The sequence below is a fragment of the Equus asinus genome, chromosome 10 (genome assembly GCF_041296235.1).
Source record: "Equus asinus isolate D_3611 breed Donkey chromosome 10, EquAss-T2T_v2, whole genome shotgun sequence".
In the NCBI taxonomy this organism is placed as follows: Eukaryota; Metazoa; Chordata; class Mammalia; order Perissodactyla; family Equidae; genus Equus; species Equus asinus.
The window spans coordinates 108,884,223-108,911,974 of record NC_091799.1 but is presented as its reverse complement, the minus strand read 5'-3'; the positions used below and the strand labels follow the sequence as shown (position 1 = coordinate 108,911,974).

The window sequence follows — 27,752 nt, the reverse complement described above, 5'->3', positions numbered from 1 at the left end:
CTTGCTCCTCCTCTGTTCCATCTTGTTCCAGCTCCTGAGAGTTTGCTTTGTCTCTCCTTTGAACATAAAATTAACCTAATTTCCAAATTATAAATGTAACTTTTCAGAATTCATTTCAAGAGTATCATATTCAAATCATTCATCATTCATTCAACCAATAGTAACCAAGCAGCTGTGTCTTAATTAGCCACATGAGGATACTGCTTTTGTTCCTAGCCATTTTAATATTGTAGCCCCAGGACCTCAGATCCCTCCTCTCACTGTCCCATGGTCTACAGGCTGAATTCAGAAAAAGCTCACATGAATGACCTACTCAATTAGGAAGATGTCTAATGAGAAAAGTCCCACATGAATGTGATGTCTGTTCCCCCGTCCACATAAGAAAGCTCGGGGTTCATTGCAGAACTGGAACATTTGGGAGCCTAAAGATTTTACCAATAGCTGGTGATATATTCTAGAAAATACATGAATGTTCATGAAAAAAATTTACTCTTAAGGATACTATACAATTGCAGCCCATCAAGTGGTGAAGAGATAGACAGAATATGATCCACCTTACAAAGGAATAATACCCAGCCATGGAAAGGAATAAAACTCTGACACAGGCAATGTCATGGACGAACCTCAAAAGCAATTATACTGAGTGAAAGAAGCCAAACAAGAGACCACGTAGTGTGGCTCCATTTATACGAGTGGTCCACAACAGGTGAATTTACAGACACAAGGGAGATGGGTGGTTGCCTGGGGTCATGGTGGGAGCAGAGACGCACTGTGAAGGCATGAAGAGTCTTTTTGGAGGGATGAAAATGTTCTAAGACTGATGTGATGGCTGCACCACTTGGTAAAGTCACTAAAATCCCCTCAATTGTCCACTTGAAATGGGTGAATTTTATATGTCTCAACTTAAAAAGCAAATTTGCCCATTGTTTTACCCTCCAAAGGAGTTTATGTGGGAATAGCCAAAAGAATTGCAATTCCAATGTGCATGCTATGGGAAACACCAGGCAAATCTAGAGAACAGAGGAGGGAGCTGCTTTTACAGAGGAAAAGGGGGAGGGACGGGGCTATTCTAAAGGAAAGTCCACTGGGAGAGAGTAAGAGTTCAGGGTGGTGATGGCTTCTCATTGGCTGGGCTTCAGGTGTTTCTCACTGGCTGAGCTGTGGTGGTTCTCATTGGCTGGGCTGCGGTGGTTCTCATTGGCTGGGCTGTGGTGGTTCTCATTGGCTGAGCTGTGGCATTTCTCATTGGCTGGGCTGCGGTGGTTCTTACTGGCTGAGCTGTGGGGTTCTCATTGGCTGAGCTGCAGTGGTTCTTATTGGCTAGGCTGCGGTGTTTCTCATTGGCTGGGCTGCCGCATTTCTCATTGGCTGAGCTGCAGTGGTTCTTATTGGCTAGGCTGCAGTGTTTCTCATTGCCTGAGCTGCTGCATTTCTCATTGGCTGAGCTGAGGTGGTTCTTATTGGCTGAGCTGCCAAACTTCTCATTGGCTGAGCTGCAGTGGTTCTTATTGGCTGAGCCATGGTGGTTCTCATTGGCTGGGCTGTGGCATGTCTCATTGGCCGGGCTGCAGGTGTTTCTCACTGGCTGAGCTGTGGTGGTTCTCATTGGCTGGGCTGCCACATTTCTCATTGGCTGGGCTGCAGTGGTTCTTATTAGCTGAGCTGCGACATTTTTCATTGGCTGAGCTGCAGTGGTTCTCATTGGCTGGGCTGCTGGTTGGGAGAGAAATCTTCCTTCAGTAGTAAAGTAGATATCCTTCTTGTCTGAGATGCATGCACTGATGGGGCATGAGAGCTCCCCCTACAGGCCTTTCCAACTCCAGCTTAGTTAAGGTTTTTTTAATTAATTTCCACATACATAAAATATACATCAATAAAGCTGTTTTTTTAATTTTAAAAATGCTGCGGACTTTTCTGGCCCAGCTAAAATGAGAAAGCCATTAATAGAGTTATAAGATGTCAGCACTAAAAGAAGTGAAGGAAGAGGCTTATGGCCAGGAAAGCAAAGCCTGGGTTGGTTCATGGTGCCCCACTGGGTCTCAGTTTCCAGTGCCCACTGGCCAGCTCTGGCCAAGCTGGTCCCTCTCCCCACAGGGGCAGCGCTGGCCTTGGGTGGTTGGAAGGCTGGGAGGATGGGCCTGCTTGCTTTCTCTGTGATATGGCTCATCCCCTGTAAAGTGCAGTGTGGGAACAGCACCGCGAAGCAAGCCCACAGCCCGGGGCCACTGCTATCTCCTTCAAGGTGATGCACGAGAGCGAGGCTCACCCTCTCTGGGCTGATACACAAGGGCGAGGTCCCCCCTTCTCTGGGGTGCCGCCCGAGGTCAAGGCCCCTCCTTCTCTGGGGGGATGCATGAGGGCGAGGACCCCCCTTCTCTGGGGTGATGCATGAGGGTGATGTCCCCCTTCTCTGGGGTAATACACGAGGGCGGGGACCTCCCCTCCTCTGTGTGATGCACGAGGGCAAGGACCCTCACTCTCCTTAGGAGGATGCCTGCCCCTGGGGTGCCCTCACTCCCCGTGGATAGATTTTACAACACTTTGGGAAATCCATATTAGAAAATAAATTAAGATGACATTATTGAGTATACAAATGTTTCTTCCCAAGGTGTCTTAGGTAGTGAGCACTCTTGGTGAAACTAAAATATTCCATTTTTACATGTTTATTTATGCCCTGCTTCTCAGGAACATGCCTGTCCTGTATTGTGTGGCCCGCTTACATTTCCCACCAGAAATGGAACAAGTTCTCGTGGAACCCCACTATTTTCACACATGATTTTCTCCTTGCATTTGTGGCAGGCTGAGCAGCTGCCTTCAAACCAGAGGAATACTTCATCTTTGACCAGGTCTCTTTCCGTTGTCCAGCCGATGTCAACACCAACGGCAGCAGCTTTCGCGGACAAGATGTGCTTGCTGAGCTGCTGTGCCTTGAGGCTAAAGGATGGCTGCCCAGCACAGGAGACCCACCTGACCAGGTGCCCAGGCAGGTGCTGGAAGTCAACCAGGAGCTGCTGCAGTCCGGGGTTGTCTCCCTCCCAGGTGAGCATGGCTGTCTGACTCCGTTCACGCTGCTATAACAAAATACCACAGACTAGGTAGCTTATGAGCAACAGAAACTTATTTCCCACAGTTCTGGAGGCTGGACCTCCAGAGTCAAGGTGCCAGCAAGGTTGGGTTCTGGTGAGGGCCGACTTCCCAGTTCAGAGTTGGCGCCTTCTCACTGTGTTCTTACATGGTGGAAAGGGCAAGGTTGCCCTGTGGGTTCTCTTTTATAAAGGCACTAATCTCATTCATGAAGGCTCCACCCTCATGACCTAAACACCTCCCAAGGGCCCCACCTCCAAATACCATCAAATCAGGCATTAGGATTTCAACATATGATTTTGAGGGGAACACAAACATTCAAACCATATCAGTGGCTGTCACCTGCCAGGTGAACACCAGGCTCTCCTCTCCTTGCAAATCTCACATCTAAGCCAACAGTTTTCAGACCCCAGTTTGGTATTTCTCAAGCTTGAAACCACACATGCCCCCTTTCACGATGCCCTCTGTTTCTGCAGGGACCCGAGACCGCCAGGGAAGAGCAGCGGTGCAGGTCTGCACGAGGGGCCCACTCTGGTGCAGCAAACATGCCTCAAGTGCCGAGCTGACCCACCTGCTGAAGTACCTCCATGGCATCCCCAGGTGGGACTGAACCAGGTTCCCATCTTTCAGACCCCTTTGGGGAGAAACCTGGGTGAGCGTGTGTCCTCACCTCCCAGCTGTAACCTGGAAGGCCTCTGGTGGCGTGGGCGGCCTTCTCCTGCCTGCCCCTCAGGCTCCTGCTCTCTGGCCCCTCGCTGCTGCCAGCCCCATGTGACACCTCTCCCCTCTTTCCCAGGTCCTCAGCTGCCCCCACACACTGCTCCCCCCACTCACCCTGGCCTCTCCCTTCTGAATTGAGGCTCTGCCACACACTCTAGCCCTGAATTCTGCACTGCTCTACCTTGTTCAGAACTTGCTGTAAGCATGTTTATCAACATGTTTTATACTCCACCTCTTCCTAAAAAAGATTTGAAGTGGCCTTGGATAAAGACATGAACTGACATAAATGGAACATTTAGAACAAATGGGTGAAGAAATCACACAAATGAGTGGTATATGATACCAGGAAGCAGGAAAGACCAACTCGTGCTAACTGAGCCATATGTTCGGCTGGGCAGTGCTACATGCCAGCTCCTCAAGAGAGACACAACCTTCCTCCTCTGAAACTCTAGGTGGACCACGCTGCCAAGACGCTGCATCAAGGCAACAGTGTGGGCAGGTCTGATCAGGAAACAGATGTGACCGGGTAACCTCCAGGGCTATGGTTCTGGGTGTCTCCGTGGACCAAAGACAGAGACGAGAGCTAGAGTCAAGGACAGTTAAAGTGCATTATTTAGGGCCCCTCAGTCCCATCAGATGCAGACACGCTTTGGATGGCCCTCATGGCTGCCAGACGAAGAGTCCCCCGCGGTGCTAGGTGGAGGTAGCCCCCAGGGGAGGCAACGTCACCCAATGGACAAGCTCGGTCCTGAGGTCAGACTGCCCTGGTTTGAAGTCCTCTGCCCTTACTGCCTGGGGAAGATGGTGTACCTCAATGTACACCAGAATGAAACAGGATGGTAACAGCTGTCTCAAAGTTGTGTTAGAGGGAGTAGAAATCATCTACAAAAATTCCCCAGACTGAAGAGGGAGCATCGTCTTCCACGATATATCACCTGCTGTGATCTCACTCAACAACAGTCACACGGTACACATCCTGGGATGTGAGCTCATGTGAGAACATGTCATGTGATAGTCCACACGTGAGCTCACGTTGGAACATGTTACATGCTACCATCACATGATGTGAGAACATGTTATGTGGTGCATCATCACATGTGATCTCATGTTCCTTCTATTGCCATTTCTTCTGAAGTAGCATAGTAGAGCCAGTGCAGGAACATTTAAGCAGAAAGAGATTGCAGTGTTCTCACAGTGCTTCTTCCCCAGGGCGAGGCTCCCAGTCCTCTGCGGGGCACTAGTCTTACTGCCTTTGGGTGAGCCTGGAATTTCAAACTTATCCTTCAGCATGGATTTCAAAATATAATGAAACTACTCTGAGAAAAAGTAGAGATTCATCCTCATATTAGTCTAAATCTGGTGAGCCTCAGGCAAACACCATCAAAGCCCTAGGATAATGACATTTTCTGTTTAGCAAAAGCTTTCTTTTATGGGAGCCTCCAGAATTAACCTGGGCAGTAATGGAAAGCAACGCTGATGGACAAGGGTGAGAGCCTTGTGCCCTTTTGGCGTGTGCACCCTCCCACATACTCAGCCTCTTTCAGCTGGCGAGCTGCGTGCCATGTTCTCTGTTTGCAATGAAATGCCTGAGAGGAGAGGGGTCAGGTGACTTGTGGGGTCAGCAGGGCCAGGACTTGAGTCTGGATCTTCAGCCCTCTGCTTGTTGAGCTCTGCCACAGCCAATTCAGACAGCCCAACTCTCCTCACCAGAGAAGGCAGCTTCACCAGCTCACGAAGCTCTGGGAGAAGGCCTCTGCTGAGAAAATGTTCCTACAGCACTTAGGGACACGCACTCTGGAGCCTCATGGTTTGGCTGATTATTTCCTCACCAGCGTTGCAATCTTCTTAGCATCTGATAGATTATTGCACCTTGAGAAGACAAAACCCACCCACCCTTGTGGGATGTGACACATGCCTTCAGCTCTCAGAATGAGGGACCAGAGATGTCAGCATTATTAGGAAGAGTGTCCAGTAGTGTCTTGTTATCAGTTACTGCAGGTGTGTTACAAGAAGCCAGGTGTTCCTGTGACTGTGCCTTGTAAATGGACTACCATCTAACTCTTAGATACACAGAATCTTAAAATTAGAAAAGATCTTGGCTGTCATCCATTCGACCTCCTATGCAATGCAGAAATCTATCCACCCACCCACCCATCCATTACTCCATCCAGCCATCCAACATCCATTCATCCCCCCATCCAGCCATCCATCCGTCCATCCATCCACCCACCCGTCCACCCGTCCATCCGTCCATCCGTTCATCCATGCATCCATCCATCCATCCATCCATCCACCCACCCATCCACCCATCCACCCATCCACCCATCTACCCATCCACCCACCCATCCACCCATCCAACACTTACCTCGGAACACAAAAGAGAGCAGGATATGGTTCCTGCCCTCAAGAAGACACACATGTGAACACAAATCATTGCAGCTCCCAGCATAAGACAAATCCACAGTGCTGGGAAGGAGCTGCAGCCTTGGCAAGGGCAGGGACTTCCCTGACATGCTCTGTGTCCTGGAGGAGGGTGAGTGTTTGCAGACAAGAAGACAAGGACTTTCTAGGTAGAAGGAAGAGCACACAAAGCCCCAGAGCAGTCGGTCACTTTGAGTCAGGACGTGGCACTGACAGCAGGCGGGAGAGTGAGGACGAGAGACACTGTGAAGGCAGCAGGTTCCCCGGGCCAGAATACCACACTGACCTCAGTGTGCAGGGGACAGAGAGGCCAGAGTGGTGACAGGAACACAGTTCTGAGGCTTCCACAGAAAAGCAGACCCAGGATGCATAGGGAAGGTCTGCACAGTGGCCTGGAGTGGACCAGGGACCCCAAGAGGGCCAGATTGGGGGAGCTGGGAGGCTGCCTGCACGCAGGAGTGAGGCAGAAAGCAGAGGAGTTACGTGAGCCAGCTCCAGCCATCACAGGAGGCAGCAGAAGAGAAGCAAGTTTGGTCTGGGCTTGATGCTGAGTGGCCTGGAGGCATGATAAGCCGCTCCAGACAGGAGCACATTTCTCCCTTCCAGTCCTGCACCGGTGTGAATGCAGGAATGAGTGACTGGATCCCGCCTCCCACCCAGAACGAGGGTCCCCCAGCATCTGTACTTGGTACACAGCCCCCAGGAATGGCTGGGTGGTTTGCTCAGTGCCGTCCCCTTCAGCAAAGCTGCCAAGTGGAGGAGATGGAGGAGAAGTGTGGGTCTGGACAATGGCTACTTCTTGTGCGGAGAGAAGCCCATGTGACAGTGAGACCAGGTCCTGCCTCTGAAGCTGTTTGCTGGAAGCAGACCCTGAGGCACGGATCCAGGGGCCACAGAAGACCTCAGGGGAAAAGAGAAACTCCGAGGGGGCAAGGATGTCAGGGAAGGGAGGCCCATGATGATAGGAGTGTGATCCAGCCATCCTCACTGGAGGCCACTGGGCCTGACCTCAGGGAAGCACTGGCACCAGGGAGGACACAGGACCCACATGCCCAGCTCCTGTTCCCCGGGGTGTGGACTCCACCACGCTTCCAGCCAGTCATGTGGCAAATGAGAGTCCCCAGCAGAGAAGGCCCTGGAGCACAGCCGTCGGGCTGTGGGCTCCCGCTCAAGTGGGAGGGAGGGGAGACGGGGTGCCAGCAGCCACCTGCTTCTCCCAACCTTGTCTTTTCCGAACAGCCAGGTGTGTCCAACTTTGACTCTAGAACATCACTTCTGTCCTCAACACATTGGTCTCCCCTAAGAAACACATCCTTTTAAAAAATATCCTTTAACAGTTATATCCCAAACTGAACACGCCCTGACTTGGTGGACAAACAGGGACACACTTGCCCTTTGGCCAGGACAGGCACTAACACAGCGTGCAGTCCACCACTTTGTGTGAGCCGGTCATCACATTGCTGGCTCATGGGAGTGCTGTGTCCATTCTGAGACCAGAATCCAAACGTACCACTTACTCAGAATATTAATTAATCCTGGTAGTTGGAGTTGAAGAAGTTTCCCAAGGAACACAAAAGCTTCTGAAGAATGAACATGTCAACTCACTCTTCCTGTCTTTTCCTATTAATTTAGAACTGAAGCTTCCAGCCACAGTCACAATAGAGACAAAGCTTTTCAGTGGGGTTTTCAAGAACACATGGTGATGCTTTTTGTCTGGAGGATGTCTGCAGCCCTACATGAGCTCTGGACACGTGTGAGGGGTCAAGCCACCACCTGGAGCTCTGACCCTGAGAACGGACCATCCCTACCTGGTTCCTGTCCCCCAACCAGAGGCAAAGTCTGCGTCCATATTGCAGCCCAAACAGACAAACCAGCACGAAAGCTCTGGAGCCTCTGCTTCCTTGGCGGGGGCGGGTGAAGGGCCTGTTTCATCCACCAACAGCCTGCATGCGTCTCCAGCGTCCCTGGGGTGGGAGAGCAAGTACCTGCTAGCCTGGAGATGCCGTCCAACACGGCTGGTCCATCAGTGAGCCCTAGCTGACAGTAACTCCCCACCTGACAAGCAGCTTGATGCTCGGGAAGCAGAAAGTTGATGTGTGTAAAGGGAGAATCCAGCACTTCCAGAGCCAGGAGGATCTGGATGAGGGCGCGTCTCATCGGAGATGAAGAAACTCGTTCTGGAAGAGCTTGAACCTGCAGTGGTTAACACTATCCGTTTCTCTCTCTCCAGGAAGGAGGTGCGGGACCTGGGGCTGGTCATCCTGGTGGACACACGCAGGAGTCCAGCCCCCCTTCTCTCTCCCAGGCCCTGGCAGCACTGCAGGTGAGTCAGGTCGCTCCTGTCCTTGGGGCGCCCGGTGACTCAGGGCGGCGTGGGCTGTGAGGGGCCCCCTCATGCTCCAGGAGCAGCCGATTGCAGCCATGCCACCACTCACCCTCAGCAAGAATCTCAGGTGGAGTGAGGGCCTGAGCTTAGAAAGGAACAAAGCAAAGAGCCCCTCCTGTATCCATGGGACAGTGTGCTCCCTCAAGTCAAGCAGTCATTGGGAAGGACTGTCCTGCATCCCCAGGGTTGTCGCTGCAGACCTTAAAAGTAGAGCCAGCCAGGATCAGCCAGCACAGGCCTTCTGGTCTCAGGGTCTGTCTCAGCAGGAATGGGATGACCCCTTCCCTTCACAGCAAGTCCATCTGAACATCTGACTTGATTGGGGTACAGGGGTACGAATGTCACCCTCCCAGACAGGGATGGGGCCTTGGAGGGGCGGCCACTGCTTGCTGTGGGGAAGAGGGCCCCGGATTCTGAGAGGCCTCTGGGATAGGGTCACGGGAGGTTGTCTGCCAGGCCTGCAGTCGCCCCAGGAAGACCCGATCCTGGATTCCGGGTCTTGAGTAAAATTCAAAGGGAAATGGGGAGTTCCTGGAACACAGAAGAAAGGCTCCATTGGGATGTTCCAGGGACATAGTGCAGACGGGAGCCTGAGAACATCAGTGTCCCTCAGACGTGTGTATCCAGCCGCTGTGTGCTCAGCTGTGCTGGGGTCTGGGGTCTCAGAGGCCCTGGAAGCCTCTGCCCCTGCCCACCCTTTCCCTAGACTAAAATCCTTTCCTCTCTTCCATCCGTGCTGAAGCGCAGGCACAGTTCACATTCTTACCCAGCCTCTGAAGTTGAGGGACGCCCACGGAGGTTCTCTCAAGGAAAGACTCAGTGAGGTTGGGCAGGTCTGAAGGCAAGTGTTCCCGATCCGATACGCCGGAGCACAGCATCTGGGGAAAGCAAAGAGGAGCCCACTTGGGGCAGGGGACCTGGCCAAGAGATTTGGGGAGATCGTGGAACCTCCAGGAAGCCGGGCAGAGGGATGGAGAGGAGGCCGGGTTGGCAGGAGCGGGACGTCCTGGTTAGGGCGCTGGGCGGTGGTGCTGCTCCTGGGCCCACACGGGAATAAACTTCACAGACCAGGTGCCAGCAGAGGAAATGAGGCCGCATGGAGGCTACCGCTCAAACCTCACTAATGAAGTCTGCTTTTCAGAAGGATAAACGTGCTTACTCTCAGCTTCCACCAAAAAAGGTTCACACTGCCTTCCTTTGAAGCCCAGGTTCACTCTGCTAACACAGAGTAACAGGTCTGACATGTCAACATTCAATTTCCAAAAAGCATTTCAGAAGCACATACCGTTGGTCCTCAGTATCAGGTTCCACATCAGCAGATTCAACCAGCTGCGGATGAAAAGGCCTAGGATGGTGGCGTCTATACTAAACATGTACAGAATTTTTTTTCTTGTCATTATTCCCTAAACAATACAGTATAACAGCTATTTACATAGCACTTACATTGTATTAGATATTATAAATAATCTAGAGATGATTTAAAGTGTACAGGAGGATGTGCACAGGTTATATGCAAATACTATGCCATTTTCAGTAAGGGACTTGAGCATCTGCTGATCTTGGTATGCACGATGTCCTGGCACCAATCCCCCATATAGGGAGAGATGACTGTAAATTCCATGTTTGCTCGTAGGCTCTGCTCTCAACGAGCTGCTGGGCTCAAAACTCAGAAACCAGGATGTCATCCAGTTTTACATTCATATTCTGCTCAAGGCTTGGAAATTCCTTTGAGATTTTAGTCTTTCTTAATTGTATGCAATTTTATACAACAGTAGATTCAGAAATTGCCCAGCTGGAAGTTTTTTAAGAAAATAGATAGTTGGCTACTTTCCAGAAGGACTTGGAAGTTCTGTTCAAAGATGGGACCGAGTGTTGGTGACCCCTAAGATTTCCTCAGAGTCCTGTGATTTTGCTAAAAGAAGGTTTTTTATCTGAACTTCCTGGTTGGTTGTAATCCGACTGGACAAGGAGATGGCATCTGTTTATATTTCAGAAACCCATTTCTCCAAAGTTGGTGGTTTGCTCTAGGAGCCTCCAATCAGTAACATTGGTCAGCAGCCACATAAATAGCAACTTGTAAAAACAGGAGAGGAAAACAGCTTTTCTTTGTTTTTACCTCCAAAACCAAACTAAAATGTCATCATTGATGAAATTATTTTGAAAAATGTAACCAGAAGTTTTGATCAAATTCCTAGAAATCCTTTCATCCGCTTCAGCAGCTTGTTGGAAACAACTGTGCAATCACCTTAAGGAGCTGCGGATCTGCAGGGCGCACCCGCACCGGTGCTCCGTCCAACGCCGCAGATTCCGGGGCCCACGCTCCTCGAGCCAGAGCCAGAGCCAGAGCGTTTCGGAACTTCTTTTCGGGTCTCTGGTGACCTTGTGGGAAGCCTTGAAGAGCCTCAGAGGCCAAAAGGGAGCCCGCAGCTCCAGGCTGCACCGACGAAAGCCCCGCTGGAGGTCCCGCCTGTCTTCCCTCGCGTGGAGGCAGCCCCACCTCCCCCCCTCCCGCCCCCCGCGCCCCGGCAGTCCTCAGGTCGTGCTGCGGCCCCACGAGGGAGCCGGGAGCGCTGCCAGGCGACCGCGGCAAGCTGTCCCGGCTCCTCACCCCACCCCCACCCCGCCTCCCTCGTTGTCCCTTCCCCCTCTCCCTTCCTTCCCACGTCGCCGCTGTAACTTCCACCTGCAGCCCCTGGGTGGTGCTGGGGGCCGAGGGGGAGCCTTGCCGGTCCTCACCCTCGCTCCCCAGGCCCCCTGCGCCCTTACCGACCTGCTCATTAGCCCTCAATCAGTCAGCAAACGTGTTCATTAGCTGCCCCGGAGAGGGCTGTGATGAGCAGCATTTGACATGTGTTTTCGCTGGAAGCCTGGAAATCCAGCGACTCGCCTCAGGACCCAGCATGACACCGGCCCGGCCAGCAGGGCCCTGGAGATGCACGGGACCCCTGTGACGGCGGCAAGGGGCTCAGGGGAGGCTGTCGTCGGTGGCGGCACTAGGAGGTGCAGCTTCCAGAGAGGGTGCAGCTTCGAGGGGTGTTGAAGCTTCAGGGCGGGGGTGCAGCTTCGAAGCGGGGTGCAGCTTCGAGGGGGCTGCAGCTCTGAGGGGGAGTGCAGCTTCGAAGGGGGTGCAGCTCTGAGGGGGAGTGCAGCTTCCAGGCGGGGTGCAGCTTCCAGAGAGGGTGCAGCTTCGAGGGGGGTTGCAGCTTCAGGGCGGGGGTGCAGCTTCGAAGGGGAGTCCAGCTTCCGGGGGGGTGCAGCTCTGAGGGGGGGGTGCAGCTTCGAGGGGGGTGCAGCCTCGATGGTGGGAACGCGGCGGAACTCGGGCGGGCGCCGGGAGGCAGAGCCGCGTGCACCGCGGAGGGCGGGCTGGCGCGGGGACCGGGGTCCCGCCGTCCCTCGCTGCGCTTGGGCTCCTCGGCGCTTCCCGACGCCGCTCGGGTCCGGCCTCAGACGGAGAGGGTGGGCCCTCCGTCAGGGTCCACACTTCCCGCCGCAGCCCAGGCCGCCCGCCGTCCCGAGCTCGGCGCGGGACGGACAGAACCGCCCAGACCGCGGGCCCCGCCGCGACCGGCTGCAGCGCTTCCCGGTTCGGACGCCCCTAAATCGTGCGCTTGCAACCGCGGGGAGACCGAGTCCGGCGGCCCCTCCACCCACAGCCCCGCAGCCGGGAGGGGCGGCGCGACGCCTGTCTTCTGCTCTCAAGTGGGTCTTCGGGGGAAGCTCGCGGCGCGTTCAGGGGGGAACCGGCTCCGCTCCGCCTGCGGCGGGACTTGCGATCCGAGGATGCGGAGCGAAAACCAGCTGGAGTTCGAGGCTCATGTTCCCGTTTTCAGTTTCAGTTCTGAGAATATACAAAAGTAGTTGTTTTTTTCAGAGAGGGCAAAAAAACACAAGCCTTTTTCATAACTACTTATACTTCAAATTTATTAAATTATTGAAGTTCAGATGCCATGAAGAGCTTTCCATTTTGAAAAGGAAATAGTGATATTTTCCCTTGGTTGAAGAAAATCCTAAGAATTTGCTCATCCCTGCCCTACCCACGACACGTAACTATTATATACTAATGTGGGTAATTGCTCTGAGTATTCTCTTCTCTCACCTATCTGAGAATATTAATTTTCTTTGCAATAGTAACAAATCCTAGCAGTAAAAATTCACTCAAATAGGAATATATGAGAAATATAAAACACTTTACAAACCTGTTTGTTGTTTTAATGCATGATAGCTCAAAATTTCGGCTAAAATGAGTGAGAGAAAGAGAATACATCTCTAAAATGGGAAAGCAAGATGGTTTTTTTCTGTGGCTTATTTGTTCAATAAATATTTATAGAATGTCATCCACAAGAAGCCACTTAACAAAAATATAAGTATATAAGATGAATTTAATACAATTAAGAGGTCATCAGTTCTGAGGCCCATCCAGTAAGTGCATTTCAAAATAGAGAATTAGAAAAATTCTAAAATCTGTTTATCACTACAAGAAACTGTTAAAAAGTAAAGCTTTAGGGAATATGAATGAAAAAGCACTATGTAAATAAAAGCATTTTAATTGCTGAATGATCTGGCCTCAGTATAGTCTAGCAAACAGGAGCCAAGGAGATTTGATTAAAGTCATTAACACGTCAAAAATAAGATTTTTCCAACCACTAGGGTTGGAACTATTGGACATCTATATGCAAAAGAAAAAAAAGAAATCCTCCACACATACCTCATACTATATACAAAAATTAACTAAAAGTGGCTCATAGACCTACGTATAAAGCCTAAAACCACAAAGCCACCAGAAGAAGACGTAGAAAATCTGCATGACTTTGGTTTAGGCAAAGATTTAACTATGGCACCAAGAGCATAATCCATAAAAGAAAAAATGATGTATAGGACTTCATCAAAATAAAAAAGTTCTCTTTGAAAGATACTGTTACTAAAATGAAAATACAAGCCATGGACTATGAGAAAATGTTTGTAAAACACGTGTCTGATGAAGGACTCATATCCAGAATATATAAAGTCTCAAAACTCAAGAAAGCAAACAACCCAATAAAATATGGGCAAAAGATTTGAACACACTTCACCAAACAAAATATATGAATGACAAATAAGCACATAAAGATATATTTAACGTCATTAGTCAAAGGAGAGATGCAACTTAAAACCAAAATGAGATAACGCTCACCGAACGACAAAACTTGACAATAACAAGTGCTTGGTATTGCTAGTGCAGATGCAAAATGGCATAGCCACTCTGGAAAACTGTTTGGCTGTTTCTTCAGAAGTTAAACATACGTTTGTCATAGGACCCAGCAATCCCACTGCTAGATATTTACCTAGAAGAAATGAAAACTTATGTTCACACAGTGTTTGTAGTGGCTTCATTTATGATTGCCAAAAAGTGGAAACAACCCAAATGTCCTTCAACTGGTGAACAGGTGAACAGACCGTGGCACCTGCACACAGTGGAATACTACCCAGCAATGAAAAGGAAGGAACTACAGATAGTCACAGCAACCTTCAGATGAACCACACGGAGTGAAAGAAGCCAGTGCTGAGTCCATTTATATGATATCTGGAAAAGGCAAATTTATTGAGACAGAACGCAGATCAGTGGTTGCCAGGGCCTGGGGGCCCTGACTACAAAGGGGATGAGGGAATTTGGAGGATGCTAAGCTCTTCTATGTCTTGGTTGTGGTGATAGTTACATGACTATAAGTTATGTCGAAACTTAGGGAACCATACACTAAAAAGGGTGAATTCTATTGTGTGTAAATTATAACCAATAAACCTGATTACATTTAAAATTCATAAGGGCAAATAATTTACATTCAGAGCAAAGGCAACTGCATTTTATCCATTCTAGGTACTTTGGGAAAATATCAAAGTAGAAGTAGCCTCAGTCAAAATTGGACAATTCTATTAACTCAATGAAGTTAAAAATTAGAAAGCTAATCCATATTTCTTTCTTACTTTTTTCAGAACACATCTCCTCCCATGATTCATAGTGTTTTGCTGTTGGTGGAGAAAGAATCAGCATTTAGGCCTGACAAGGATGCAACAGTCCAGGTAGTGGTTTCAGACCCTTGGCATTAGATGTGACTGAATGATGCACAAAATTAAATACTAAGGCACCTAGAGGAGATGAAATGTAGGAAAGAATTTGTGTAAGTTCTGGTTGCATCTGTCTAGGGCCTGGAACCCTGTGTCCCGTCCCTCAGTTCTTGCAGGAGCCTACAGAGCACAGCGGCAGAAAACGTTTTAAAATCTGATCTCTCTTCTCCACCACATTTGTTTTCTTTCCTTCTCTTTCTTCCTGCCTCTTTCTCTTTTATCTGAAAGCATCTTTACTTTGCCTTCATTCTTGAAGGATATTTTCATTAGATATAGAATTCTGACTTTACAGCAATTTTCTTGTTTGTTTGCTTTTCCAGCTCTTTAAAGATGTTCTGTTGTCTTCTGGCCTCCATGGTTCCTGAAAAAAAGTTCATAGAAATTCAAATAAGTGTTCATTATAGGAAACACGTCATTTTCCTCTAACTACTTCCAAGATTTTCGTTCTTTTTAGCAAACTGACTATAATGTCACTATATTTATCCTGTTAGGTTTGGCTGAACTTCTTGGACTTTTAAATTTATATCTAGGAAGTTTTCAGTCATTATTTCTCAAAATGTTTTTTCTGTCTCATTCTCTCCTTTCTAGGACTTCAATTACACCTACTGACATTGTCCCATAGGTTTTTGAGAATCTATCAATATATCTATTATTTTTTCTCTCTCTTCACATCAGATTGTTTCTGTTGATCTGTTTTCAAGATCACTGACTCCATACTCTGTCATCTCCATTCAGCTATTCAGCGCATCCAGTGAACTTTCTAGTTCAGGTATTGTATTATTCAACTGTAAAATTTCCAGTGAGTTTTAAAATGTATTTTCTATTATCTCTTCTGAGAATTCCTATCCTCTCATTAATTGCAGGCATTTTTCCTTTACGTCACTGAGCATAGTTACAATAGCTGCTTTAAAGTCTTTGTCTAATAATTACAACATCTGGGTCTTCTCTGGGTTGACCTCTGTTGATTGTCTTTTCCCTTGAAAATGAGTCACATTTTCCTGATTCTTTATGTGTCAAGCAATTTGGGGTTGTATCCTGGACACTGCAAATGTTCTGTTGTAGAGACTGGATTCTGTTACAAGCCTCCACAAAGTACTGTTCTAACATGCTTTTAGCTTGGTTAGACTCAAAGTGAAAACTATACACTGTGTAGGTTTGGCTCAGTCCTTTTTGCCTTCAGCTGTGGAGTCTTCCCCGTGCATGCATGGTTTAGGGTCAGCTAGAGTCCTGGGCAGAGCTTACACATGACTGGAACTCCTTTCCACAGCCTTCTCCCTTGTGGGGATTGATCCTCACTTTCCACCCTGCCTCCATCCTCTGATTCTTCAGGTCAGAAAGAGGCCTGTTTTCTGTCAGAGCTGCAGCCCCTCCAGTCTCCCATTTGGGCAGCCTGCCTTCAGGCCAAAGTCACGTAAACGGCAGCTCCCCCTCTCTGGTCCCTTCATCCAGGGTCTGCGTTCCATCCACAGTAAGCTGGGCGTGGTTCACTCCCCAGAGCTCTCAGATGGCATCCTTCTGCTCTGTCCTGACAGCGGCCCACTGCCTCCCCCGGAGCAGTGTGTCCTGGCTCATTCTCCCTCCTCTTCCTCTTCCTGCTCTTTTCTTCTCCCCTGGTCATCTTGCCCTTTCTTCTTTGCCAGTTTTTCCACTTTTTGTCTTTCCCTCGTTGGGCCTTCCCTACCTTTCTCTTTGCTCTCTCTCCTTTCACTTCTTCTCACTGTCATTCCTGTCTCCAACCACAGTCGGTCCATTAGCACCACCAGCAAGGCAGGACAGCAGAATCCTAAGCTGCCTCACGATCCCCCCACCCCACAGTAGCAGTTACCCCAGCAATGAGCCGTCACAGTGGTTTCCCCTGAGGGACGCGTCTGTGGCCGTAACCATGAACGCCTCTCCTTGGCAGTGTGAGTTGGTCGGCTCCCTGAAGGCCCTGCACAAGCTCGTTGACAGCGCCCAGCTGGCCATAGACCTTGGAGGCTCTTTTCCCTACAACCACAGTGACTGGATCTGCTTCCACAGGGTAAGGGCAGCTCGAGGTGCTGTGGGGGCTTCTCCTCTTTGGGAGGTTTCACTCAAATCTGAGAAGGACATTGCCACCCACCTCATGCCTGTCCTAGTGCCATCCACAGTCTGTTTCTGGACAGCACACTGTGGCAGCCTGAGGGTGCTGCTGGAACCCAGCGCTGAGAGGGGAAGGCACTGCTCCAGGTGCTCCTGTGGACACCCAGCAGTCACTGAGCGACACCACGAAAGGCTTTACAACCTGAGGTGGTCTCGCCACGGGAACTCACAGCTGCTTACTCAGCCTCTGACAGAACATGTCTTTATTGTCTCCTCCCTCACAAACCACGACAAAAGCTGGAGCCCTTCACCACGAACTGCGAGGAAGCCATTGTTTTCCTACAAAGTTCAGTCTGCTCCCTAAACACCCGCAGGACCCCCAGCACAGCACAGGTAGCTTCCCATGTTTTCCCCGTTATTTTATTTGACAGATAGGTGGGAATGTAGAGGTTTGGCCAAAACTTGAAAATAAATGTTTGGTTTCACCATAATCTGTAGCAGAGATTTTCAAACCCCTTTGGGTTTACAAATCCTTTTTGATTAACAGAAGACTTTCAAAAGACCACTTGCTTCCCCTCATGACCAAAAGAATCCCACCCTGCCCAGAAGAGAAGCACTTGCTGATATGCCAACAACGCAGAACAGTAATTCAGAGGACACAGAAATGGACTGGCCAGAGGGACCTCCAGCCTGGAGACCCAGGGCCTGGACGCGCCTCCTGGGTGCCTGGGGTGTGTAGGCAGGATCCGCGGTCCCTGTGTGAAACCAGTTCTCCTGCTGCTGAATTTTAAGCTTCCCTCTTTTTTCCCTGCCTATGGGTCTCAACCTCAGACTTCCCTTCCCTTGCATGAGGGCACCTGGAACTCTGCTACCTTTCTGCGAGGACCGGGTGTCAAGTGGGGATGCAGCCATCCTGCCACGCATTTAGCTTAATTGATGAAAGCAGGAATGCGGGTCACACCTAACATTCCCACCTAGTGTTAGACTTGGGAGGACCTGCCCTGGAGGAGGGGGTTCTATACACATTCCTCCCACACATGCAGGAGGTCATGGAGTCGATCAGCAAGCACAAGGCAACGATGAAGAGTGTCCTGGAAGACGCCCTGCTGGTTGCTCTCCGGCTGGAAGGTGGCACGGTGCTGGCGCGGCTGAGGAGGGAGGAGCCTGGCGCCAGTGAAGACTGTCGGTAAGTGTTGCGCTGGGACAGCACTGGGCCACAGCCCATCCCAGAGGTGACACACAGTGCTCTGCCCCATCAGGGGAGGCCCCTCTCTGTCACATGCAGGGTCTCCAAGGACCCCAAACCTCCGTTCCTTCTGACGGCTGCTTCCACTGGACCAGAGCTCATCTGCATTTGTTTACTCAGAGGAAGAACTAGCAGATTCCTTGGAGAGCTGAGTGGAAGACATGACCTGTCACAGCAGGAGCCAGCAGTCAAGGTCCTGCCCAAAGCCTTCCTCGTCTATTCTGTCCTGGGGCGCAACATCCACCCACTCGCACTTCCCTGCCCCTCCAAGGCCCTGCGCCACTTGCTGCGGGTGTCTTCATGCTCCTGCTCTGGCTGTGGGCCTCCTCGGGCTTCCATTCTATCAGACGTGAGGTTGTACAAAGGGTGCAGTTGTGCTTTTAACCAGGTCGTCACCAACACGCATTGCTCAGGAGACCGTCTGTGAACAAGCTGGTGATCAGGACGCCACCCCTGACTGCTGCCTTCTCTTTCCAGAGACACCATCGAGGCCGCCTCCAGGCTATACCACCAAGTGGACGAAGAGGTCCACAGGCTCGTCCTTGCGTCCAACCAGTGTCTGCAGGAGCTGGAGAGTCTACGGGAATGGAGGATGCTCCAGGAGGGAGCTGAGCAGGTCAGTGCTCCAGGAGGGAGGTGATGGGTCAGTGCTCCAGGAGGGAGCTGAGCAGGTTAGTGCTCCAGGAGGGAGGTGACAGGTCAGTGCTCCAGGAGGGAGCTGAGCAGGTCAGTGCTCCAGGAGGGAGCTGAGCAGGTTAGTGCTCCAGGAGGGAGCTGAGCAGGTCAGTGCTCCAGGAGGGAGCTGAGCAGGTACGTTGCTCCAGGAGGGAGCTGAGCAGGTCAGTGCTCCAGGAGGGAGCTGAGCAGGTTAGTGCTCCAGGAGGGAGGTGACGGGTCAGTGCTCTAGGAGGGAGGTGATGGGTCAGTGCTCCAGGAGGGAGCTGAGCAGGTCAGTGCTCCAGGAGGGAGCTGAGCAGGTTAGTGCTCCAAGAGGGAGGTGATGGGTCAGTGCTCTAGGAGGGAGGTGATGGGTCAGTGCTCCAGGAGGGAGCTGAGCAGGTCATTGCTGCAGGAGGGAGGTGAGCAGGTCATTGCTGCAGGAGGGAGGTGACGGGTCAGTGCTCCAGGAGGGAGTTGAGCAGGTCGGTGCTCCAGGAGGGAGGTGATGGGTCAGTGCTCCAGGAGGGAGGTGATGGGTCAGTGCTCCAAGAGGGAGGTGACAGGTCAGTGCTCCAGGAGGGAGGTGATGGGTCAGTGCTCCAAGAGGGAGGTGACAGGTCAGTGCTCCAGCGAGTAGAGCCAAAAGAGAAAAATATTTTGAATCTCTGCCACCTGAAATAACCAAGTGTTAATACTCAATATAAAAGAATCCAGACTTTAGTCCATATATATATGTGTACAAATTCTTTTCAAAAGCTTGTACATACTTTTAGTAAAACTGTTGTCATTTGATAAACCAGTTTCCATGTAAATCAATGTGAAAACAGTAGCCCACTGTGTAAGGGGAAGAGAAGAGGAGCTGGCGGATGTCTCTGGGTCCTCGTCTGTCCTCTGCATCCCTTGAGTTGTCAGGTGACCTTCATGGTGGTCAGGGCAGCAAGATCACCACTGCCAGGGCATCTGCAGGTGGGGTGGGGTCTGGATGCTCTGCATTTTCCCCTCCCTCATCTCCCACAACCAACCCCAGGTCCCAGCCATGGGCCAGTGGGGGACCTGTCGGTGGGAGGTGATGACTGGCTGATCCAGGCTGCAGGGCAGGGGAGCCGGAGCCCCGAGCACCTCCAGGGAAAGTACCCACAAGAGCCCAAGCCAGCTCACACCGTCCCTGGTGGTGGCTGCCCTGGCACGGCTCGGACAGCCCAACCCGGGGGGGCTGGCCTGCCTGGGGGCAGCTCTGTCCTGTGGGATGTCCTGTGGGGTCTTCTCCTCGTCCATCTTGTGGGGCCTCCTCTCTGTCCTGTGGGGTCTTCTCCTCCTCTATCCTGTGGGGTCTCTTGTCTGTCCTCTGGGGTGCGCTGCATCCTGTCAGGTCTCCTCTATCCTGTGGGGTCTCTTGTCTGTCCTCTGGGGTGCGCTGCATCCTGTCAGGTCTCCTCTATCCTGTGGGGTCTCCTGTCTGTCCTCTGGGGTGCGCTGCATCCTGTCAGGTCTCCTCTATCCTGTGGGGCCTCCTGTCTGTCCTCTGGGGTGCGCTGCATCCTGTCAGGTCTCCTCTATCCTGTGGGGCCTCCTGTCTGTCCTCTGGGGTGCGCTGCATCCTGTCAGGTCTCCTCTATCCTGTGGGGTCTCCTCTCTGTCCTCTGGGGTGCGCTGCATCCTGTCAGGTCTCCTCTATCCTGTGGGGTCTCCTGTCTGTCCTCTGGGGTGCGCTGCATCCTGTCAGGTCTCCTCTATCCTGTGGGGTCTCCTCTCTGTCCTCTGGGGTGCGCTGCATCCTGTCAGGTCTCCTCTATCCTGTGGGGTCTCCTCTCTGTCCTCTGGGGTGCGCTGCATCCTGTCAGGTCTCCTCTATCCTGTGGGGCCTCCTCTCTGTCCTGTGGGGTCTTCTCCTCCTCTATCCTGTGGGGTCTCTTGTCTGTCCTCTGGGGTGCGCTGCATCCTGTCAGGTCTCCTCTATCCTGTGGGGCCTCCTCTCTGTCCTGTGGGGTCTTCTCCTCCTCTATCCTGTGGGGTCTCTTGTCTGTCCTCTGGGGTGCGCTGCATCCTGTCAGGTCTCCTCTATCCTGTGGGGTCTCCTCTCTGTCTTCTGGGGTCTCCTATTTCGCATACCCCAAGTCTTCCCCTTTCTTCATTTTTCCCTTGTTTTGAGCAGATGACCCTCAGAATGTTCCAGAGAAAGGGATGGTGGGATGGAGATTCTGAGACCGTGCATATCTGACAGTGTTGTTTCCACCTTTGCCTTTCGCGGTGGTTAGTTGCCATCCTGAAGTTTGGAGGCACAGTCTCATGGCCTTAGCTTCACATGCTGTAGTCCAGAAGGCCTGTCCACTCTGCCCTTGACCGTGGCCTGTGCCCAGCTTCCCTTGGATGCTTGGACACCTTCTAGTCTCCCCAGCTGCCCACCCTGGGAGCGGAGGGCTGCAGGCTCCTCTCTGACCCGTGTTGCTCTGCTCTGGGTCTCTCGGTCTTCTTCAATGAGCTCTCCTGTTTCCTAGGATTCCACACTTCCCTCTGGTTCAGTAGTTTCTCTCCTGTTCTGTTGTCCCGGTCGTTGACTTTTTACTCTACTTTCACTGTCTATTTTCTCGACTTTATCTTCTAACCCATTTGAATGTTTTGCTTGTGCTGTGAATTTTTAATTTCCATGGAGTTTTGTGTGTTTTCGGAGTGTGCCTTCCTTACGGCAGCCTGCCTTCTCCTGGCTGGGATACTGATTGATGTCTGCACAGCCTCTGCCCCCTCCTGGGGGTTTCTGCAGGTTTCATCTGGCTTCTGTTTTGCATGCCAGAGGCTTTCCTGGAGATCCTGAGGTCAGAGTGGGGACGGGGCTGAGTGGAGGCTGGCAAGGGGAGTGCCCTGTCAGGGGGCTGGCTTATCAGGTCCTCCAGAGATGACACCTCTGATCCACCTGGAGGAGAAACTCAGCATCTGCTGGCCCCTGCCTAACTCAGCCCACCCCCAGAGAGCACCCCCAGGCCCCCACCTCTCCACAGCCTCCCTGTCTCCTTCACCCGTCCTCAGCTTCGCCATCTGCTCAGGACTCCCAGAGGCCCTCCCGCTGCCCCTCCCTCTCAGCCTCCCTGCTGTCCCCATTCCTGATACCTTGGGACAGTTTACAAGAACTTCAGGGGGGAGCAAAATTAGATATGTGTTACTCTGCCATCTTCACCCAAAACTAAATACATTTTAACCTAAAAATGGGATCATTCTATATGTATAGTGTGTTGTGTTTTTTTACCTAAGAAATACACGCGCACTGTGGAAGAATTAGAAAAGAAACAGGTTTTTATAGAAGTGAGGGCATGCTGCACACGGCTGCCTGTGTCGGCTTTGTCTGGGGGGCGCTGTGAGCCAGCCCCACATGCTGGCCCCTCGTTGTCCCTGCCCCACTGTCTGCTCCTACACATCACCACACTGTAGTTGTTCACTCTGGACAAATGCCCAGGCTGCGGATGGAGCACACTCTCTGAGGTTTTACACATTTGCAAACAGGCGGCCCCACCAGATGCTGGGCCAGCCTTTGAGACCCCGCCTCCTCTTGCCTCTGGTGTCTAACACCCTGACCTTGAAAGTAAAGGTCCCATGCGCACAAGGGTTTTCATGCCACAGTTAAACTTGTTCGTTCTACACCTATTGGCTCTTTTTATTTATACTCTAGTAAATAGCTTGTTCATGCACATGGCCAGTTTCTCAACGGTTTGTGACAGTCTCACCATCTTATCCTACTAACCCTTGAGTGTGTTGCAGAAATTCCCCCAGTTTATTTGTCCTTTAACTTTGCTCCTGATTTAAACAGCCTTTTCCACCTTAAGGTTACAGAACGACTTTTATGGTTTGAATTTCTCCATTTAAATCTTCAGACCAACTAGAATGTATTTCTTATGAGGTTGGAGGCGTCTGTCAGCTGCTGCTTCCTCCTGACCTTGGTGGTTCTGAGACCACAGTGCTTTCTTGTAAAAATGTTGATTTGCTGTTTTTCTCCCTGACTCTGTCCACAGAGGTGTATACTCTGGTCTCTCTCCTCTGCCCTTGCACCTGGAATCACTCAATGCCAGTCTTGTGGTCGTAGATCCAGACCCCTCGCTCTGTTTTTAATGACACACCTCTTCCTGGAAACTTGACAACCAGGCACCCTGGCATTGCTGTTTGATGAGAACGAAAGGTTTTCCTCTGTCATGTTCACTATGAATCCAGCAATATTGCCACAGGCTTTGTGTCTGAAATGAGAACCTTGTCACACTGTGTGGGTGCCATCAGCCCCTCTGTCTCTCCCGGGCAGCCCCCAAGTTTTCCAACACCACCAGCCTGAGGAATGTTTCTGGAGTATGTCTAGCACAGTAACAAGTTTCCAAACAATGAAAGTAGTTATAAACTTCAGCCACAGAGATTTCTGGTCATCCCTCCTTAGCCAGAGCACATTCGTTCCCATCCACAGATTGGAAAAGGCCTCCCACGATGTATTCAAGGTGTGCACCATTTGCCTTGGGATGAGGCACCAGATGAACCAGCCCCTAAGTGGCACCTGAGCCTCCTTGTCCTCCACATCTTAGAGCCAGACTCCTTAACACATTTAAAAGTAAAACCTTCTTCTCCTACATAGATCAAATTGTGGTTTGAGAAAGAGCGAGAGGAATTCCCAGGCCCTTTGGTGCTGCTCTCTCTTGAGAACTTGAAGCAGCAGCAGGAGTCACAGGCCTTCCGGGAGAGGCTGACGGTGGGTACACACAGAGCACGCACTCGGACCCTGCGGAGCAGAGGCCGCTGGGACTGACCGTTTGTTCCTTGGGCTACAGCAGCAACGTTGTCAGAAAGGACTACAGCTGACGGAAGAGAACAACCCACAAGACACGGAGGACACGGTCCAGGACTTCAAAAGGCGTCTGAGTGCCGCAGCTGGCCGGGCCAAGCGGAGGGAGGGAGAGCTGGCCGGGTGGGCCAGCCTGTCGGAGTTCTATGCGTCGGTAAGAGACCCAGGGGCGTCCCTCAGGGACCCATACATGCTCCTTTCTGCTTTGGACATTCAGTGAGTGCGGCCCCATGCAGGTCTGTGTGGCTGAGCCCTGGGACAGCCCCAGCACTCCCGTCAGAATGTACCCCAGGCTCTCAGCAGACATGTGAGGTGTTTATTTATTGTCCCAAACAGATGGGCCTAATGGACGCGTGGACTTTTCTGGGTGTTTACCACCTCAGTTATAAGTCCATGTACTTCCAAAGAGCCCAGAACAGTCATAGCAGCCCAGTACACACCTGCGAAACTGCCAGCACCCTCGAACTGCCTGGCTGTTAGAGCACCAGGCCAGAGCCCTGGGAGCACAGCCCCTCACGAGGGCTTCCCAGGGCCAGGGCAGGGGAGGGATTCTCTGACTCTCTCACGGCCCCTCGGGCTCCCACGCTGGGCAGAGATGTGGAATGGCTGATTTTACCATCTCTCCAGCCCTAACATCCCACCGTCCTGGGATACTGCCCCTGGGGTGCCATGGCGGGCTGTGGGGGGATGCAGACCCCATCAGCTCAAACACAAACTCGTCTCATCTGCCCTTTGGGTGAGTCTGGCCGGAGCTGCCCCTGGAGGCAGAGGGGTCTTCCTCACTCTGGCCGCTTGGCTCATGCTGGTCCTCGATTTGGGCAACCTGAACAGCAGAGGAGCATGACCTGAGCTCACTCGAGCCTCCTACTGGCCATGTGGCCTTGTGGGGCCTGCCAAGGCCGTTGCAGCCCTGACAGTTCTGCAGCCCTGACTAGCACTGCCTCTGCCGCGCAGGTGCACAGGTGGATGCTGTGGCACAGCGAGCGTCTGGAACCCCTGGGCCCAGAGCTGGCAGCTGAGCGTCTGAAGAGCTGTCCCCAGGAGGCCGTGGGGGTGGCTGTAGAGAGCGTCCCCAGGGCCAGTACAGCCATGCCAGGCGTGGGTGGCCAGCAGGTGCTGGGGCCGTGGCTCCCCTTGGGGCTGTGGTGCCAGCAGATCCAGCTCTACTCACAGGAGGCCCTTCCTGAGGCCACCCTGGGCCACGATGCCCCAACTCTGGGCTGGAGCCCCCTGAAGTGCGAGCTTGCCCAGGGGGCCGAGAGAAGGCACCACGAGCTGCCCTGGATCCCCCTCGCTGACTTCAAGGGCCAAGCTGGGGAGCAGGCCCCACTGCTGCCCAGCTTCCCTGGACAGGCTGCTCTGTGTGGGCAGGAGGACAAGCACCTGAGCCCAGGTGTGCCTGCCCCGGACTGCAGATCCACCTGCCCCTGTGAGCCCATCCAGACACCCGCTGCCCACCCTAGGAAGCATCCCCTGAAGAAAGTCACGAAGAAAACACAAAGCTTCGAGATTCTGCAGCCTGACAGTGGCCCTAAGGACTCCCGCCGGCCTGGCCACACTGGGGTCATCATCAAAGGCCTGGAGGTGACCAGCACCATGGCCTTGGATAAGCCCCCGCCGAGGCCACCTGGCGGGAGCCCCCTGTTCACTTGGAACCAGAGTCTGTTCTCTCCGTCCAGGATCCAGTCCTCTGAGGAGGACAGGAGTTGGCAAGCAGGAAGGTGACGTGGATGCCCTTCCAGCCTTTGGGTCTAGAGGTCAGTGGGATCTAGAAACCTAAAGCCGTTAAATGTGCTTCTACAAAGCAGAAAGTCCACAGACATCCCTCCAGGCCCACCCTGTCCTGTCCTGGCTGAAACGAACTTGGGTTTGATCTTAAACGATATGTTAGTCACATCCCATGTCCGTGTTCATAGCGGAGTCGTTGACAATTGCCTCTTTCTTCATGGTGTGTGGTGACCTGGGCCACCTGCTCTGATGGCTAAACCACCGACGCTGGTCATTTGGAGCCCATTTACAGAAAGTAACAATAAGCAGATCAAGCCCACAATATGAAGAAATTACCTTAAAAATGGCTTTTCTTAAAACAATAGTTTAAGTGTTGAGGTAAGAAGTGTGTGCCCATTTATTGCCCGTTTTAGTTTGTTAGATATTTAAGATGTTTGTAAAAAGATACTTTTTATTAATTGTCTGGATAGAAAGTGGGCAAGAACTGTGCTCACCCCGATGACAGATGGTGTCACTCACCTGGCACCTCCACAGCTGGCCTCATGGGCTATGGTCCCTTCTACAGTGAGCAGTGTGGGCTGGAGGTGGCGCATCCTCCTAGTTTTCTTTGTTCCTTGGGTTGGTGGATGGAAACACAGAGAGGGTTTCAAAATACTCTTCTGAAACAGCCTTTAAGTTTCAAAACCTCGGGCAGTTACAGTGGAGCTTTTTAAAGGTGGAACTTTAGGTAGAACTGAGGTTTCATTTTCACATGACATGAACAGCTGGGTGTATTTCCCCATGGGCTGGAATCCGTGGGAAGGAGCAGGGAGAAATGCGGGTCTGTGAACCGACTTTCAGCCCCATAAGCTCATTTTGAAGGTTTTGGGGGCCGCAGAATGCAGGGGTGGGGGCTGTCCACTTGTCAAGAGCCACCCCTGATCACTCAGAGCAGATGTCCTGGGTCCAAAGGGAGCAGGTTTGGGAAGCCGTCCTGTCTTTGCCGCTGGGGACAGGTAGGCCATGGAGCCACCAACCCAAGGTCTGGTAGTAGAGACCCCACGGCACACCCGGAGAGGGAGCAAGTCCTCCTTAGACACCAGGGTTGGGGAGGGAGCCTTGTACTAACCCCGTCTTCCACAAAGACCTTGACCTTCTGCCAGTTGTCCAGGGAGTCCTTGTCACTTGGCCAGTGGTCATTTCCCTGGAAATTTCTAGCTGTTATGTCCTTGTGAGTCAATTTCCATCTAATTTGGTCTAGATCCCCAGACCACTGTAGTTTTTATTTTATTTGGGGATATTTAGGACACTCGTGTCTGGGCGTTGAGTGGAGTTGTTCTCCACGGCCTGGGGTGCAGGGGCCCTGGGGGACACCCCAGTCAACACTGTACCGAGGGCTCCTGGCTCCTGACCAGCCAGAAGGTGCCATCTCCTCCGAAGCGACAGTGTTTGTGAAACCTTGATGTGGCGTGAGCAGGCACAGGCTCCCAGGCCTGCGGCAGACAATGTGTTCCTCCATGCTCTGGCCACAGGTGTAGCTCCTGTGACTAGTTGCTTTTAATTTTTTTTCCAATTTTTAAAAAAACAGGTAGGGACAAATAATGGCAGAAGAATCTCCTGACCCCCGTTAGTGTCATCAGGATTGGGGAATTTAAGAAAGTTGCAGGTGGGCTACTGCCAAATAGGGAAGAGAGGTCATGCTCAGTAGAGCAGGCCCAGTTCACCAGCAGACTCTTCTTGTTTCATGCAACAAGTTTCTTTGTCATGTCACCCATCCGCTGTGTTTTTTTTCTGATTCCTGTATGTCAAAGGGGCGACTCCGGTCACGGTGGGAGGAGCACTCGAGGTGTGGAGCGTGATGGAAGTTACTCCTTGCTGGAGAAAGAAACTTAGCTGGGAAGGGTCTGTTTCTTGTGTGTCTCCTGTCCACACAGAAGCACGTTTACTCCTGTGGGTTTTCAGTCTGCTTGCTTCTGTGTGAGGCAGGAACCACGCCAATGAAGTGTTCCATGGGTCCGGTGCGAGACTTTGGCCCGTGGCAGCCTGAGGTTCCCTGCTCTCTGACTTCCACAGCCGCCTGCAGCACATAATGGCCGAGATGATTTCCACAGAAAGGGAGTATGTCAGGTCCTTAGCCTACGTCATCGATAACTACTTTCCAGAGATGGAAAGAGTGGACCTGCCCCAGGACCTGCCAGGGAAGCGCGGCGTCATCTTCGGGAACTTGGAGAAGCTCCGTGACTTCCACTGCCAGCACTTCCTCAGGGAGCTGGAGTGCTGCCGGCACTGCCCATGGGCCATGGGCCGCAGCTTCCTGAGACACGTGAGTCTCTCCGGGCACAGGTCCACACAGCAGACCTCAGTGTGGTGGGCGGGGGTGACATCAGCACAGTGGGCTCAGGGAGGATGGTCCAAGTGCCCACATTTCAGGCGATTCAGGTTGCTGCTGTCCAGGTTTAGGAAATGCATCCCAAACAGGACATTAGGACCCGTCCATAAACAGACACATGTAGGCCTAATGGCACTGGACATTTTACGCTCAGTGTCACCTGACGACA

At 51.9% G+C, this 27,752-nt stretch overlaps 1 protein-coding gene across 1 annotated transcript in view; it reads left to right on the top strand.

The window, feature by feature from the left end:
- PLEKHG4B (pleckstrin homology and RhoGEF domain containing G4B) overlaps positions 1 to 27,752 on the top strand; it is a gene marked incomplete at its 5' end in the record, with an annotated part of 72,962 nt that overhangs the window by 32,059 nt on the left and 13,151 nt on the right. The window contains 13 exon segments of the mRNA XM_070519710.1: positions 2,806 to 3,039; positions 3,561 to 3,684; positions 8,456 to 8,511; positions 8,514 to 8,548; positions 14,582 to 14,668; positions 16,617 to 16,733; positions 17,072 to 17,167; positions 17,818 to 17,960; positions 18,498 to 18,636; positions 23,477 to 23,703; positions 24,348 to 25,208; positions 26,171 to 26,173; positions 27,268 to 27,517. Coding sequence (XP_070375811.1) covers positions 2,806 to 3,039; positions 3,561 to 3,684; positions 8,456 to 8,511; positions 8,514 to 8,548; positions 14,582 to 14,668; positions 16,617 to 16,733; positions 17,072 to 17,167; positions 17,818 to 17,960; positions 18,498 to 18,636; positions 23,477 to 23,703; positions 24,348 to 25,208; positions 26,171 to 26,173; positions 27,268 to 27,517 — 2,372 coding nt within the window.